General features: G+C 41.9%; 1 protein-coding gene across 1 annotated transcript in view; it reads right to left on the bottom strand.

The window, feature by feature from the left end:
- Positions 1-1,770: 1,770 nt before the first annotated feature.
- The window catches only part of SNX30 (sorting nexin family member 30), a 51,922-nt gene continuing 38,575 nt past the window's right edge, over positions 1,771-15,117 (bottom strand). The window contains exons 7-9 of the mRNA XM_075726174.1: positions 10,784-10,870; positions 5,668-5,820; positions 1,771-3,792 (exon numbers count right to left, since the gene is read on the bottom strand). Of these exons, the coding sequence (XP_075582289.1) occupies positions 3,733-3,792; positions 5,668-5,820; positions 10,784-10,870 (300 nt within the window). The 3' untranslated portion in view covers positions 1,771-3,732. The remainder of the gene's footprint in view (positions 3,793-5,667; positions 5,821-10,783; positions 10,871-15,117) is intronic.

The following is a 15,117-nucleotide window of genomic DNA, read 5'->3' as shown; positions in this document are numbered from 1 at the left end:
CAATATGCATCACAAACAGGGTATGCAGAGCCACTGCTGCAAGGCTACCTCACAGTACCTCCACAGGACCATCTCTGCCACTCATGCTTTGCAGATGTTTCTTTCTGCCACTTATCCTACCACTCTATCCTTAGCACAAGTGTCAGTGTCACAAAAATCCAAGCAGACTTCAGTGAAGAATCCATAGTTTATTCTTTGATACAACTCACATGAGAAGGGTTCGTGTCTTTAGGGCTACACATATTACCTTTTCAGTTTTCAATGGATACCTGAAAAAGCCATGATGTTTCAACATCTACATTTATTGCAAGAGTCAGAATCTGGTAAGGATACATATGAACGATGCACGCTTCATTACCGAGCATGAAAACAAGATCTCAGTGCTTGCTTTATTGTGCTGGTGGCCAGTTAAGAGAAGAAACAAACATCCCAGAAACTACAGAGAAGTAAGCAGGACAGTAATGAATTATGCATCCTCTAAGAGGGAACTTGGTCTGGCTATGGATTACAAGGAAAACTGGGCTGATTTAAAGACTGATGAAGGACCCATGTTACACAGGCTTACAGAAAGGGTACAATTACTTTTGACATCATTTTAGTGCATGTGCAGAAGGCAACCTTAAGTGACTGAACACTCAAGAAGTTACTCGAAGATGAAGCTCCTGCACTACTTCTGCTTCCCTTTACCAACACCTTTTACTTTTCACACTTAAGGTTTGGGCCATCGAAAGGAGAAACTCCTATCCTGTAAGGATTACAGGATAACATGTAAGATTTTCCACTAACAGTTCAGATCTCAACCTCCCACTAACAGCAATTAAGTAAGTGCAGTCTTTACAAGCGTCGCTTTACACCTTACAGGAGTTTCCTGCTATTTTGTAGTTCTCCCATTGGGCACTGCTGCCCCAAACCTTACAGTCAGGATTGCCCCCACACCTGACAGCCTCTCCCACAGTTACCTAGTAATTTACAACAGCTCTTTATGAAGAGACTCCTCCATAGCGCACAGGAGCCGAGAGACCCACCACTACACACCCTTCTTATACTGCAGCAATTCTTGCAGAGGACTCCTCTTTTCAATGTTAAGTTTTACTTTCTTTCTAGGGGCTTAAGAAGTTTTGGTTTCCCAGATCATATAAGAAATCCTATTAGTGGTCACAGCCCGAGGTGCATGTTCCAACCTCCCCTCCAAAACAATTTGCAGGTGCCACAGAATCCACATACTCGAACAGGGAAGTGCAAAGCATGCCTGCCTTTCAAGAGCTTAGCCAGAAAGGAATTTATCTGAAATCAAAACATGGTTTTGTTGAGGACTAGTTTAAAAACTATGCTGCACAATCAGTGCAATCAGATTAAAGAAAATTTAAGCTCATCTTCAACAACTCCAGCCTCAACAGTTACATGTTGATTTGAACTTCACTTGGTACTCCTCACTATCCATTACGCTTCTCATGAACAGCTGTGATGTCAATTGCTAAATTCCCCAGAACCAACACCCACTTCAGTTTGACACAAAAGTAAGAGGGAACAGGATCTCAGTGTTATAAGGCATCAGTCAAAACCTACTCACCTGTAGGAAACCAACACCATCCTTTCTACTCATCTTGCACTATTTTTTGATAAGGTGAAGGGAAGGCTGTCCAAATATTTTGCTTGACTCCCAGTGATGTTGCAGAGTCAACCACAAAATGCCACTTCCCACATGGGAACCAGCTCAAAAAAAGCATGTTGATCTCTGTTTGTGGGAAATAGGAAGCTGTAACCCTGAAGGTTGAACTGTTAAATGTTATGCAACTGCTTATTTTAGAAGGGAAAGATTGAGGAAAACACTTGGTTACTGCTTCAAGATGATCCCCTTAAGCACTTCCCTTGCACAACAAGAGTAGTTTGTCATTCTGGACCCAACAGCAACTTAAAGGTGAGTTCTCATTTACACCAAATAAGTGTATATAGATAAACTGTGAGCTTATACCAAAAAGCATAGTTTGTTTAGTAGCACAGAGCTGTCAAGGGAGGCTGAGTCAAAAAGAAAAGACCTCTTAAAATGTCTTAAACTTGACTTTTGCACCCATAGAGCATCATCTCATTAGCCTGACAGCTACCACACTGCGGCAGTAACTCATCTTGACAGTTGCTATAAAGCCACCAAGCTGAGTAGGAGGGCTTCAGGTGTTTATGGAGGGATAAAGTGCAAACCAGACTGGTATGCGGTAGGTCATCACAGGAGAACACAGAAGTTGTACATACTCAATCAGTGCTCAGATTCTTCACAAGTCTGTTGCCAAAGATCAAATAATCACTCAAGTTTAGTAGTATGTGCTCCAAATTATTAATTCCCCCAAATCCTAATAGTACACTGATATTAGCCTCAAACCCCCCTCACTTAGGATGGTTAAAAAGATTTTATCTGCATGCTGTTAAACCAAGACTCTGGGACCCTGGGAATCACATCAGCATTCCTAAGGCCATTAACACCAAACAGGCATTTACTTGAAGTTGGACTGCATGAGAAAGGGGGGAAAAGGGACTTGCAGAAGCAGTGGCATTCCTAAAGGCCAATAAAATCGACTAAGAAAATAGATCTGTACCAAAAGTAGTCTTAAAAGACTTGCCATGTGGTTCAGTAGAGACAAGTATGAATACTATGTGTACGTCACAGGATACCCATTTACCCCCACCAACCTGTTTAAGGCAAGTTTCACACACAATGATGCTTGGTGTAAGCAAGCATTTGACACTTTTTGGCTTTTGGCTGCTGAAAAAAACCATGGGGAGAGAAAGCGGAGTTCTACTTTTACTACAGCAGGCACCTTAAGTGACCAAGCCCAAAGTGGCTCTAGTTCAGAAAAAAAACCCAAACGTTTAAAGCATGGACCAAGAGAATTCTACCATACAACTTCCAGAGCTAACTTTAGAAAAAAATACACTAAAGACTCATACTTGCTTCCATCATTCCCATAAGCCTTCAAAGGCGACTGCTCAACTCAACTCCTGCAGCGAGGCTGATTTTGATCCCCAAGTCAGTCACAAGTACACTTCAGCCAACGGACATTACTTCATTATCACCAAGGTAAATAAAGATACTCAGTATTAACCAACAGCATGCCACACTCACAAAAACCACAGTTCATGCTTGCATCACAGGCTATCTGCAGGTGGTGTTGGTATGTTCTGCCTAGGACCAGCCCAACACCCACACAGAAAAGTCCTCAGAAACCATTTTATCCAGAGGAGTATATGGGCAGTAGCAAAACAGAAAATATGCATTTCCAGGTTTTCCCTGTCCATCCAAAAAAAGGGATAAGGGTTGGTTAGGGAGTACTGTAACATAGAAATAATTATTTTTTTTTAAGCAAATAAAACAGAATGGTAATAAAGATGTCATTTGGCACCTTGCAGTAGAGTTATTTTCACCTTTTTAGTGTTCCACTCATCAGTTCCTTCCAGACTAGAGGTAAGTTTTATAAAGATCCCCGTGCACTTTCACTGTGAACCCCCAATCACTCCATAGGATAAAGAAGGAACCATTCAAGATAACTCAAAAAGATGAAACATACCCCAGTTTAAACACAGAAAAGTGAAGAAAAAATTTCAAATAGTTTTCAGAGTGTCTGTTCCAGCCTAAGTGCAGCTGGCATTTCAGTTAACTTGACAAAAGGAGTCCTTCATACAGTTCCAGTATGTCTAGTGGTACTAAGCATAGAAGTGCTAGAGTGTCCATGAAGGTACTTCTTATTTGGTCTCTGGCTTGTCTTGCAATAGCGGTATAATTGACTCCCACGCCGTAAGGCACTGAAGAAAGAAATAAAGATTTAAAAAATGAATTGTACATCAGTTCTTGTAACTTTTGACCAACCTTCCAGACCAACAGAATGGAAGTTCAAGAAAGGCTAGCTGGGTCTTCATAGATTCTTACAGAAGGGGAAAAAAAAAAAAAAAAACAGAACCTCAAACAGCAAGAAAGTGTTCAGAAAGAATAGCTGCAGTTTCCAAACAAAGAAAACAAATCAAAGCTTCCTAAAGTCATCAGCTGGCCCAAGCCATTAAAAATCATCAGAATACCAGAATTTCCAAATACCAAGACAGATTCTTCTAAATTGAAGAAAAACCACAGCTTTCAGCTAGGCAGACAAACTGTTTCTAGTAGAAATTCACACCTCTGTGGTGTGACTATGGGAGAGGGCTGATTTGGACACAATGGTGGCTGTTATAGACTACCTCCAGCAAACTTATTTGAAAAACCCATGCATTTAGGGGAAGGTAGCTCAGAGACACAGTGTACTCCGGTACAGCTCTGGGTCTTGACAAACTGGTAGTGCCTGGTGTAGTAAAATAAAAGTGGAGTCTAGCTTCTGGGTTATTAGAAAGTCACTCCAGGCTTTGGAGTCATTTCCCTAGACACATATGCTTACTCCAGTCCTTGTGCTATTTATCATTACCATCTTTCAACTATGTACAGCCCAGAAGTCAAACCGGACGAATACAGACCGGAATATGGAATAGATATTATTAAACACTGGGAATGGGCAAACTCATCACCAGCTCTTATATCCACAAGTAACTGCTGTCAAGTATCTTTCTTCTAATCTTGCTGATTGTACTGCAGGTGAATAGAGTATTTCTAGTTGTGTATTCTCAAGTGATTAGGCATTTTCCTACCAAAAAGCTTCTTTGCTGCAGCTAAGAGCAAAACTAAGGTGTACAGATTTAACTGTCAATTACAGAGGCACTGCTGGATGTTCAGTGGAGTCTTTAATATCAGCCTCCACACCAGTCTCAGAAGAGAGAAGACAACTTCTTTCACCCTGGTCTGTGTGACTACTTATGAATTACTGACAAGACAGACATTGGAAGGGGCAAAGGAAGTGCATATGAATATTACATGGAGAGGTAACCTAGCACAGGAAGAAGTTTGTAAAGTACATGTGGAAAAAAGCAATAGACAAGAAGATGAAGTATGTCACCATGCATAAGCCTAGCAGGGTTTAATATATCAACCACTGCATTGGGCAGCACTGTTCTAGCATGAAGGAAAACTAGATTGGCAGCATATGCACTTAAAATGTCAAGGCCCTTTCACTTGGAAAAAAAAAAAAGACACTGAATCTCAGGTACACATGCACCAGCTGAAGAAGGGTCCAGGCACCTGACTAGGTATTTCCAGGACTAGCATACAGGGGACAGAGCTATGTACAAGGCGACAGAGATTAGAATAATTTATGCATACCAGTTGTATTGTATATATGGATCCATGGATGTACATTAACCCATGTAGTTTGGTTCATAAAAGACAGAATCAAGAGATTTTCTAGTCTGGTAATATTACTAGAACATGCCATTTTGTCCTTTTTCATCACCACTACTGCTGCTCAGTAATTTGTTCAATTCAAGAATGTAAGACACAAGCATCCAGTATGAAATGCTGCTACAGGGATGCCTTGCAAAAGACTACTAGTCTCATGCAGCTCACTTGAGCATGACCAGCAACTCAACAGATTACACTGAGCTGCTGACAAAGAGCAGCTTCCTCAGCACTAGAGAACTGATTTAGATGTCCAAGATTCTTTGCTTCAAGACAGCGTGAAGATTTCCTGAAGAATTATCACCACCTCAGAGGCAACTCTGAACTACTCTTATTCCTGCCAGTGCTCCAGCAGTGTCACATACCTTCTCGTAGTACTGGATGTTTTTATCTGCCATCCCCATGAGTAGCTGCCTAAAGTCTTGTCTTTTGTTGTTCTGCCATCTCTCCATATCTGCTTTCAGGTCAGCATTGAAACACTCTACTCGATCTTGACATTTCTCAACATCTGTGGGTACCTGCAGCAAAAGAAATGAAGACTGAAACTGTCACTGAGAGTGTTAGACTGCTGAATTAGCTCAAACCTCACTGAGCAAAGCTACAGAGGAAAGGGTAAGTTAACAGTCCAGTAGTTACCTGAATAAACTCAGTTATGGCTGCAGGGAGAAAAGCCCCAATTCTGTATTAGTGAGGAGATAGGATTGCTTAATTTGCTCTTTGCTGTTTGAGGTGGTGGGCAGTTGTGCTTGTCCATCTCCACACCAGATATGGCAGCAGGCTGAAGAAGAGCTTGCCAGATGGACATGAAGAAAACCATCTGGTGTAAGTGCTGAGCACCTAGGCTCAGTTCCTAGTTGTCAAACTGAGCAGCTTGACTACTGCTCCAGAGCAAGCTTTCTCTCCTCCTTCCCATTTACAGTTGCACTAGGCATTTCCCAATTTACTCTAGTGTGTATGAAACAAAAAACATTCAGGTTTGTCCAAAGAGCTGGATAAAAGACCTCAGTGTTACCTCTCAACCATAGTATACAAATAGGAATGATCAGCTATGGCTGCAGAATAAAATTCCAAAGCCTCTAGTTTCTAGCTTCCACTTTTAACCTTACAGGCTGCCTGAAAAAAATACAAATGCAAAGCACTGACAGTCATCACTGTGGATTGGCTCATGGGCCTTTGGAGCCAACACTGGACACATAATCACACATAAGCAATGGGAGAAATTTTGAAGGACAGCCTATTGCAAGCCTAGGTAGAGATTTAAGTGGATTATGACAGTAGTCACCAGTCCAAGGTAGATGCACCTTAGGCCAAAGAAGTTGGTGGGTTTTGTTTATGTTTTAGCTAACATCACATATACCACCAGGCAACTACAGGAACAATTTACAAATACTTCTTCAAGCAGGAAATCCAAGAACACCTTTCTCTCCCTTCTCCTTGTGCTGCATGGTCCACACAGACAGGAAGCCTGTAAGGACACACAGACTAAGTCCATGACCTCAGAAGAGGAAACCCCTGAGCTCTAGCACCAACGGGAGAGGTGAACTTCTGCTCTGGAAGCTGTGACTTGCAAAGGCACAAGGCAAGAATGAAGAACATTTGCAGAAGTTTTTAGTGGCTCCTCTCAAACTTGACACTGTCAGGAAATTCCCTTTTTCTTTGAGGGGTGTGAAGGAAGAGGATGAATGGACTATGTAAGAAGCTTTTCATAGGTAACAATGTAGTAAGTTAGAGGTGTGCTACTACCTTGCAGTTTGGCAAGGTACACGATTTAAGCAGAAACATATCAACTCTGGTTCTCCAGGACATGGATTAGACCCATCACTGAAGTATTACATTGACTAATACTCAGAGAAGGTCCTACATCTGTTCTCCAGTAAAACTGTGTCAGACACAGGAAGCACCTCCTTCATACTCATGGGATTTGAGTACCCCTTTATTTACACAACTGGATTTACACTGCAGGCAGCTTGGGGCTTCAGTAGCTACACGTTTCCCCCACCCTCTCGGAGCACTATACTTCTGGCTACAGAATCCACTCTGCTACAACTCCAGACATGAAGTTCTTTCATAGGCTTCAGACAAGAACTACCAAGCCAGTGGCTGGAATGTTTAGAAGATGCTCCCCTCAAGGTAAGTACACCTTGCGTCCTATCTGTAAAGTACTCTGCTATCGGAATGGGAAAGACTAGGCTATCAAGAGTTATGAAGTTTAGTTTCTAAGCACTCACCAGCTTCCTGCTTCTTCTGCCAGGATCTGAAACCACAACGAAGCCACAAAAAAACAAACAAAAAAAAAAAAAGAAAAAAAGAAAAAAGTCTGTTCTTTGTCACAGCCAGTTCTCCTGCAGGTCAGTCTGAGAGGGCTGTCCAAGTTTAGAGCTACAGGGACAACCCAGTAGTCAGCAAAGGGGTCACGTATGCTCTAATTAAAGAGCATCATCAATGAATTCCAGCTAAATCTCCACAGGCATCATGAAAGCAGTGTCTGCACATGCACCAGTCCTGTTCAGGAGTGTAAATATCTTTCATAGAATCACAGAATGCTTTGGGTTGGAAGGGACCTCTAGAAATCATCTAGCCCAAGCCCCCTGCAGAGAGCAGGGACATCTTTAACTCGATCAGGTTGCTCAGAGCCAAAAACTTTCATTCTAATCTGCAGCTTCCCAGAACAGAAATTGCAACTCAGTAGCTGAAACAAATTTTTAAGTTAGTTAACAGCTTTTAAGCACTTTACATCTACTGCAAGGTTAATGAAAAGAGAGGTTATAGTTCTAACAGCAAATTTGGACATAAATTGAAACATCAATGCTGATGCTTTCATATGCTTTTACCAGTGGAGATACTAAATATCAGCTAGCAACTAGGAACTGAGGAGAAAGAAGACTGGACGTCGGGGGAAGCTGCTACTTTTTTACTGATGACTGCTCTCAGCTACTCCAACAGCTCAAGAAAACCCCAACCCCAAAACTAAGTGACAACTGGCTCAAACTCCAACACACTCTAGAAGGGCCCATCACTAGACAGATGTACATGCAGGCAAGAACTGAGCATAAAATTGTATATTCATGAGTCTGATCACCTCATATGATATGAAATTCTGCACCTACATCTATTCCTCTTCACATAATTCTTGAAGGGACCAGAGTCTAAGTATGTGTCACATCTAGAATTTAGAGTGGTCAAGTGCAGATGGCATTGCTTGCAGCACAAGCATGTCCACTTTTTTAGCATATCCAATTTTTTTAAAACTCCTCTACAGCATCATTACCAAATAACAAATGGTCCTGAAGCACAATAAATCCAGCATTTCTTAGGGAACTAATCTTTGTATATGATATTTCTACCTTCCTAGTTCTCTGGAAATATATACTGTTACAAGCCTTTTTTTTTTCCTGTGAATACATATGGCCACCTTCTACTTCAAGTTCTGCACTGTCATATTTACTGTTCCCATAGATGATCACACTGCAAAGCCTTGAGGTAGACGGAATAAATTAGGTCATCAGAGGTGGACTTCATCTCATCAAAAGGAAACAATGCCTGCACTTCACTACGTTGGTTGGATTCTTGCAAAATCAGCTCCAGGGTGGGTCACAAATGGGTAAGAAACACTTCACCACTCTGTTAGAAACAGAAAGGCTGCAGACTCTGCACTAATACCGTTACGCTAGTGTTGAAAAACACCACACACACACTACACTTTTAGTGTAAACTTCAGCATTCTGAGCAGTATTTGCTGACCAACATTTACAGTAGTCCTATAAGCCTTCTGTATTTATAGACCACTGAGTTCTAAGCTGATCATCTCAATGTGAGAATGACCTAATGACACTGACAGAGCTTTGTGAAGCCAATCTGACATGTACAGTGAGTCCCAGAATATCCTCCAGTGGAAGAGATGAACAAGTTACGATAGGCCCTCATTTCATGATCAAAAAGTAGGCCTTTCTTCCCTTAAGGTTTTTTTTTTTTTTTTTAAACACAGTTTCTGCCAAATCAGCTAAATATGCCAAAAGGAACACAAATGCCGCTCACTGCATAACCCAGCTCATGATCCTCTGCCTGCTTTTAGTTTCCAGCAAGTCATAGCCAGGAGACCTCACTGAATGTAAGATGTGCTGCTAGCCACAGCTCTAAGCTACCAGCTCTTACAGACAAGGACATTTCCTCCAGGTGGAAATGATTTGAAAAATGCAAGCTAGTATTTCATGAACATGCAAGAAGTTCTATTAGTTTGTTCAACTTCATCTTGTAAATGTCACAAAATACTTATGTTAGCAAGGCATTGCCAAAAGATATGCTTATACTCTGGAGAGGAGATGTAAGTATTCAAAAATTCTTTGACAGCTATTTAAGTGCTGTGCTTTACACAATAACCCTGCTGAGAGGTGAGATGCAAAAGCCTTTTAGCAGGTGAGAGATTAGCAAAGTTCAGCAGTTCCACTGCATCAAGATCTTGATAGAGTCAGATGCCTCAAAACCCTAGTTGGCTTCCTGGATATGCGAGATTCAGTTCCCTCTATCCTACATACAACTTATTAGAATACCTGCTTATACAAAGCTACACCGAGGAAGTAAGAGTATGTACCACACCGGCCAGCAGCAGGGCAGGCAAAAGACCAAAATACAAGAGCACCACAAGATACCTGACACCACTATTTCTAGAGTCCATGACAGACACAAGACTAGAAAAATACCAGTTTGCATTTCTATGCTCTGTCCTCCTCAGCTTCTTAAAGATGTGTGAACCTCCTGTAAGATTACTGTACAGTAGTCCTAATACTGGAAAGTCAGCCATTAGTTATTAACACAAAGATGAAGGGAATCCAAAAAACCCCAAGCAGAGGAAGGGAACAAAACCTGTTGTCACTGTTGGTTAAAGTTGCAGTGATTTCAGATAGAGCTCTTGCACGTTGCTTCAGGCAGAAAGCAGGTGGCAGCATAAGCACACTAGTTTACAGCTTTGTTCTGCATAAAGCCTGGCCAAAACCTGTCACCCAGTGACAGCTGCTGTGGCTGTTCAGCATTGCACAGGAAGACCTCCCTAGCAGAAGGGGCAAAACATGGAGTCTTCCACAGTCAAAACAGGTATCCTGCAATACAGTTCAGCAGTGCCAGGGCTAGGACCTTAACTCAGCTAGCTGACATACTGCTACATCACCAAGGGACTGTACTACCACTGCTTCAGTCCCTCTCACTAAAAACTCCAACTGATTGCTGGCTGTTGTTCAAGTGTTACACAGGTCAGAGCCATCCTGCTCTGCATGGTGGGAGATCAGTAGTACAGAAGTTGCTAGACAGGTTATAAATGTTCATACCTAGGTCTTTATTTCACACCAGCTTGCCAACAACAAATTTCTGTTCTGCCAGAAATCGCTTATACTGCCACCAGACCCAGATAAAGCAAGTTCTGTTTGTCCATTCTTCTCGGGAAGTAATGTAAGTGCAAGTTGTTTTTGCAGAGTAGTTTTAAGTGCTAACCTTTGGGCGGTCTTCTTTTTTCAAGGCTACTGCTTCCAGTTTTGCTTCGTACTCCGCTTGAACTTGGTCTCTCTTCTTCAACACATTCTATGGGCAAGAGAAAAGACAGCTGTGAGAGAGATCCTCTTGTTCCTTCCCTCCCCAGCCTGCAAGAAACTGCAAAGTGATACAGCTTAAGTGCTAATTCAGTCTGAAGTCAGACTTTCAGACTTACTTTGTCCTCCTTTACAGTATTTAGGGAGCAGCTTTTAAAAACAAAGAGCACTTGCTCTCCAGCAGCTGGCAGGGTCAGATAAAATTCAACTTCTGGACAAGCTGGAGGCATGCAAAATAGAAGCTGTCATGTAACCATGCAAGATAGAAGCTGTCATGTAACCGTGAATATAACCCTGACTAAGGAAATTCAATTCATCAGTTGACCTATTATTAGCATGAAAAGCATATAAACAAAAGCATCAAAGCTGTCAAGGACTAGTGCAAAGCTTCTGATATCCTCAAGCAGCAGACAGACAACAGTGTGGGCTAAGAGACAGGAAGGTCACCACAGAAGGTATTACAGCTCCCTTTTCAGCTGCAAAGAGTCCTCAAAGTCCTTTATAGGACCTTTATAGCAAGCTGTCACATTCTTGTGTTAGCACAAAAGTAAGCTTTGCTTTTAGATCAGTTTGGGGGGGTTGGTTGTTGGTTTAATTAAAAGCACTGAACTATCTGAGCTTCACAACCAGTAAACATTTTATTGACAGTGTATTCTCAGAATAGAGAGCAAAAGATGCTACCCTTATCTTGTACTACATCCACAGGCTAAGATCTCCACTAACGTTATACTACAGTCTCACAATTTAAAAACCACAGAAATTAGTCTTTTTAATAACATACTCCTAGAAAATAAGCATTTCTGTGTCTGCCAGAGTAGGCAACTTACTTCTTCAGTCTTCACAAGGAAACAACTAGTTATTTTTTATAACTCGGTTGATGTGAAGTTATTAAAAACACTCAGAGGGAAGTCGGCCAACACTCACTGCTGAGGCACCTGTAAATTTGAACTTCTCTTGCAGCCAACTTGGCCAGTTCATGCTGCAAGTCTTCCCTTCTGCCACACAGAGGGAATTACCCAGTTAGGACAAAAGGAAGTAACTGGTCATTTTAACAGTTTCAAACAAGGCTAGTAAAGCAGGACTAGTCATGTGCACTGCTGCCTACAGAAGCAGCTGTTTAAAAGAGTAGTTCTCAGAGCTCTAAGAGCCAGTCTAGCCAAGATCTGTTTCCTAATTAAACAGATTTAATTGTACAAACCCTGTATCTACTAACCATCATCTTCCCCCTCCTCCCTCTTAAGCCAAGGGAAGGTCACCAGTGCAGTTGCTCTAGAGTAGAGACAGGAGACGTTGCAATCAATATTTTTACAAACCTCAGTCCATGATAAATGGGAATGGCACCCCATCCAAAAAGTTGCTACTGGTTTAGGCACAAAAAGGGGGCAAAACTGAAAAATTCACCTTCAACAGCTCAACTCTCCCTTTTGTCCCCAAAGGGATGCAAGCAAGCATGCCACTGGTTGTGTTTGCTTGAAAAAAAACCAACATTCCCGTTCCTTTTGGAATCTAAGCAACTATGTGGAACAGCCCTTAAGTGATTGAGGTTACCAATGCAACAAAAGCCTGAGAGATTTAACAGGTATTTCTACTTTGTGTTGCCTCTTGAACTTGAGTCAACTGAAATTTCTTCTTAGAAAAACAACCACCTCCAGCAATTGCATTCAGCCTTTAGGAGCCTGGAATTAGTACAGTAAGCTGGATCTGTACCAGAAGTAGCAGATGATTAACAGGTATCAGCAGACTAGATTCAAAGGACACATATCTTATTTCTCCTTGCATGCTCAAGTCCATCCATTGTGGACAATTAACAATATGCTTCTGAATACAGCTTTAAGTACCCATTAACGGCTGACCTGTAAGTGATGAGAAAAATATTGCCTTCCCTTTCACTTGTCCCATACCTGAAAGGAAGTGCTTCCTCTGGCACCTCCAGGCCATCTCTTCTCAGATCAATGCATTAATGCTGCAGCAGCTCCTCCAAAAAGCTCTGTACCAAGCATCCCTAGACCTACCACAGCCCATGCAATACTTCCCACTAGTTAAGGTCTCATTTAGAGAGGGAAAAAAAATTAAAGAATTTTTTTTTTTTTTTAAAAAAGTAGGAAGACACCAACCCCAAACAGAAAAAACTCACACACCACATTTCAGTTATTTGGGGACAGAACTAAACCACTGGCCCCTATACAAGCAAGACTTAGCTTTCTTTCAGTGAGGCAGGTCTTTCTCCATTTTGTATTTAGTTGAAACATTTGACTTTGGTCCATATCTCTGAAGGAGCTTCAGGAGTTTGGCAGCAGCCTCCTTTCTCAAATTGCAACCCTATGCTATTTGCACACCACATAGCTTCCTACTACGACTGGACCTCACAAAAGGATCCTTATCTACTGCACGCCTTTAGAGAGACAGTTAGCTATTCATGCGGTGCTTGCTTTAAACATGCATTAAAAGTAATGTCCAAGCACATAGCTGGGGATCACATCATCTGATAAGCCTTTCTGGCAGTATTAAGCATACAGAGTTCATGTAACATTTTAATATCAGCACTGAATTATGTAGAGCAGAGTTCATCCCCTGCACTTGCCTCCCTGGGGAACACCAGCATACCAGAAAAAATGTGGTACCACACATTTGCTGACAAGGGTCTCACTGCACCAGGATTCAAGACGTCATCTGTCCATCCCATACATGGCCCATGTTTTAGAAAAGGTCTCTCCTAGACACTACCAGCACACATTTTAACACAAGCTCACAATGCCACAATCTCCCCACTTTGCAAATCTTTCTAACAAACCCAGGGACAGGGCTTCCTTGGAGTCAGCCATTATTTGTTTCAACCAGAACTACTGGGCTTTGCCTCCGTATGTGCAGTTACATCAGGCTGCCCTCTCCCAGGTATAACAGTGCTCCTGAAGACACTAAGGTGAACATTCATCTCTAAAACAGTGAAGATAACCTGGCAGTTCTTACTCTGAGGGACATTCACCTAGCTAGAGATTGCTCTAGAAATCAAGTTCCCATTGCTAAACCTGGGGTACAGTGTGCAACAGAGAAAGCTATCAAGGTTGTACTGAATTCCTAGTACCTAAAGACTTACCTTCCATTAAGTACCCTGTCCAAAAGCTGTGCACTGAAAGACCAAACCAGACTTAATTTCACAAGCAGGCCTCAGCCGCTGATGAACAGGACTGCAGTGCTAGTGAAGACGACAGCCCTTTCAGCAGAAAAGGTTCCTGCAGTCCAAGAGTAGCCTCCTTTACAGTTACTTACTCGGTTTTATGCAGTCTGGAACACAGTTCTGTAGCTGCTTACTGCAGAAATAGCAACAGACTGATATTTTCTAGCATAAGAAAACTGCAGTTGGTATCACCTGAGAGATTTCAGTTTTCATATTTGGCAGTGAAGGAAAATAGGAACAGTCTGCCTTGGCTAGAAATAGTTTTTACTCTTGATTTTCAGACAGAGTAAAGCTAATGAGATGCCCAAGCTGGACACTAAGCAGCATAATCCTTATCTGCTATTAACTGCTATTTTGCAAGTGTGGTTTCTAGATCCAATCAGTTCCAAAGCACCAACACAATGAGTATGTTCAGTCCATTACCACAGAATAACTGACAGGAAGAGTGAATCCTTTAGGGCACTAGAAAGTCAAGTCAAAGGTCTAAAAATTAAGCTAAAAAGCAAGGAGAGCTGTTGGCTTGGAGACTGCACTTAGTGTCTTTGCCATCATCTGATGAGAGTCCTTTTAGAATGGGACTGTCAAGCCAACAGGTAGTCTAGCTGCAAGTCTTTAATGCTGCTCTCCCTGTGGTAAGTGGTGTTTAACTGTGTGAAGTACCTCTTCAGCTGAAGAAGAAACCCTTGCTTTTTAGCTTAAAAAAATTCCCCCCCCACACACACACATTTGTGAAAAGCACCTCTCACAACTCAGCTTGCCACTCCAGATGCCGTCTCCAGTAGGCCGTGGCATTTGTAGCATCAAAAGCCAGATGTTCTGGGCTAAAAGCTTTAACCACTAGCCTCATGCTCTGTTTATTTGTAAGTACACACACCCCCCTTCCTACAGAATAAGGATAGTCTGAACACCCTGGGTCAAGGCTTCTTGCTGCAGCTCAGGGTGTTCCAGCAATACTTGGGTGTAAAGAAAATACACCTTGTTTATGCTGGAGTCAATATCATGACTATGAAAGCAAAGGGTATATTCAGGGAATTAGTGCAAAGCTTTCTGCAAGAGTAGTTCAA

The sequence above is a fragment of the Pelecanus crispus genome, chromosome Z, assembly GCF_030463565.1.
Source record: "Pelecanus crispus isolate bPelCri1 chromosome Z, bPelCri1.pri, whole genome shotgun sequence".
In the NCBI taxonomy this organism is placed as follows: Eukaryota; Metazoa; Chordata; class Aves; order Pelecaniformes; family Pelecanidae; genus Pelecanus; species Pelecanus crispus.
This window is presented reverse-complemented; position numbering and strand designations above follow the sequence as displayed.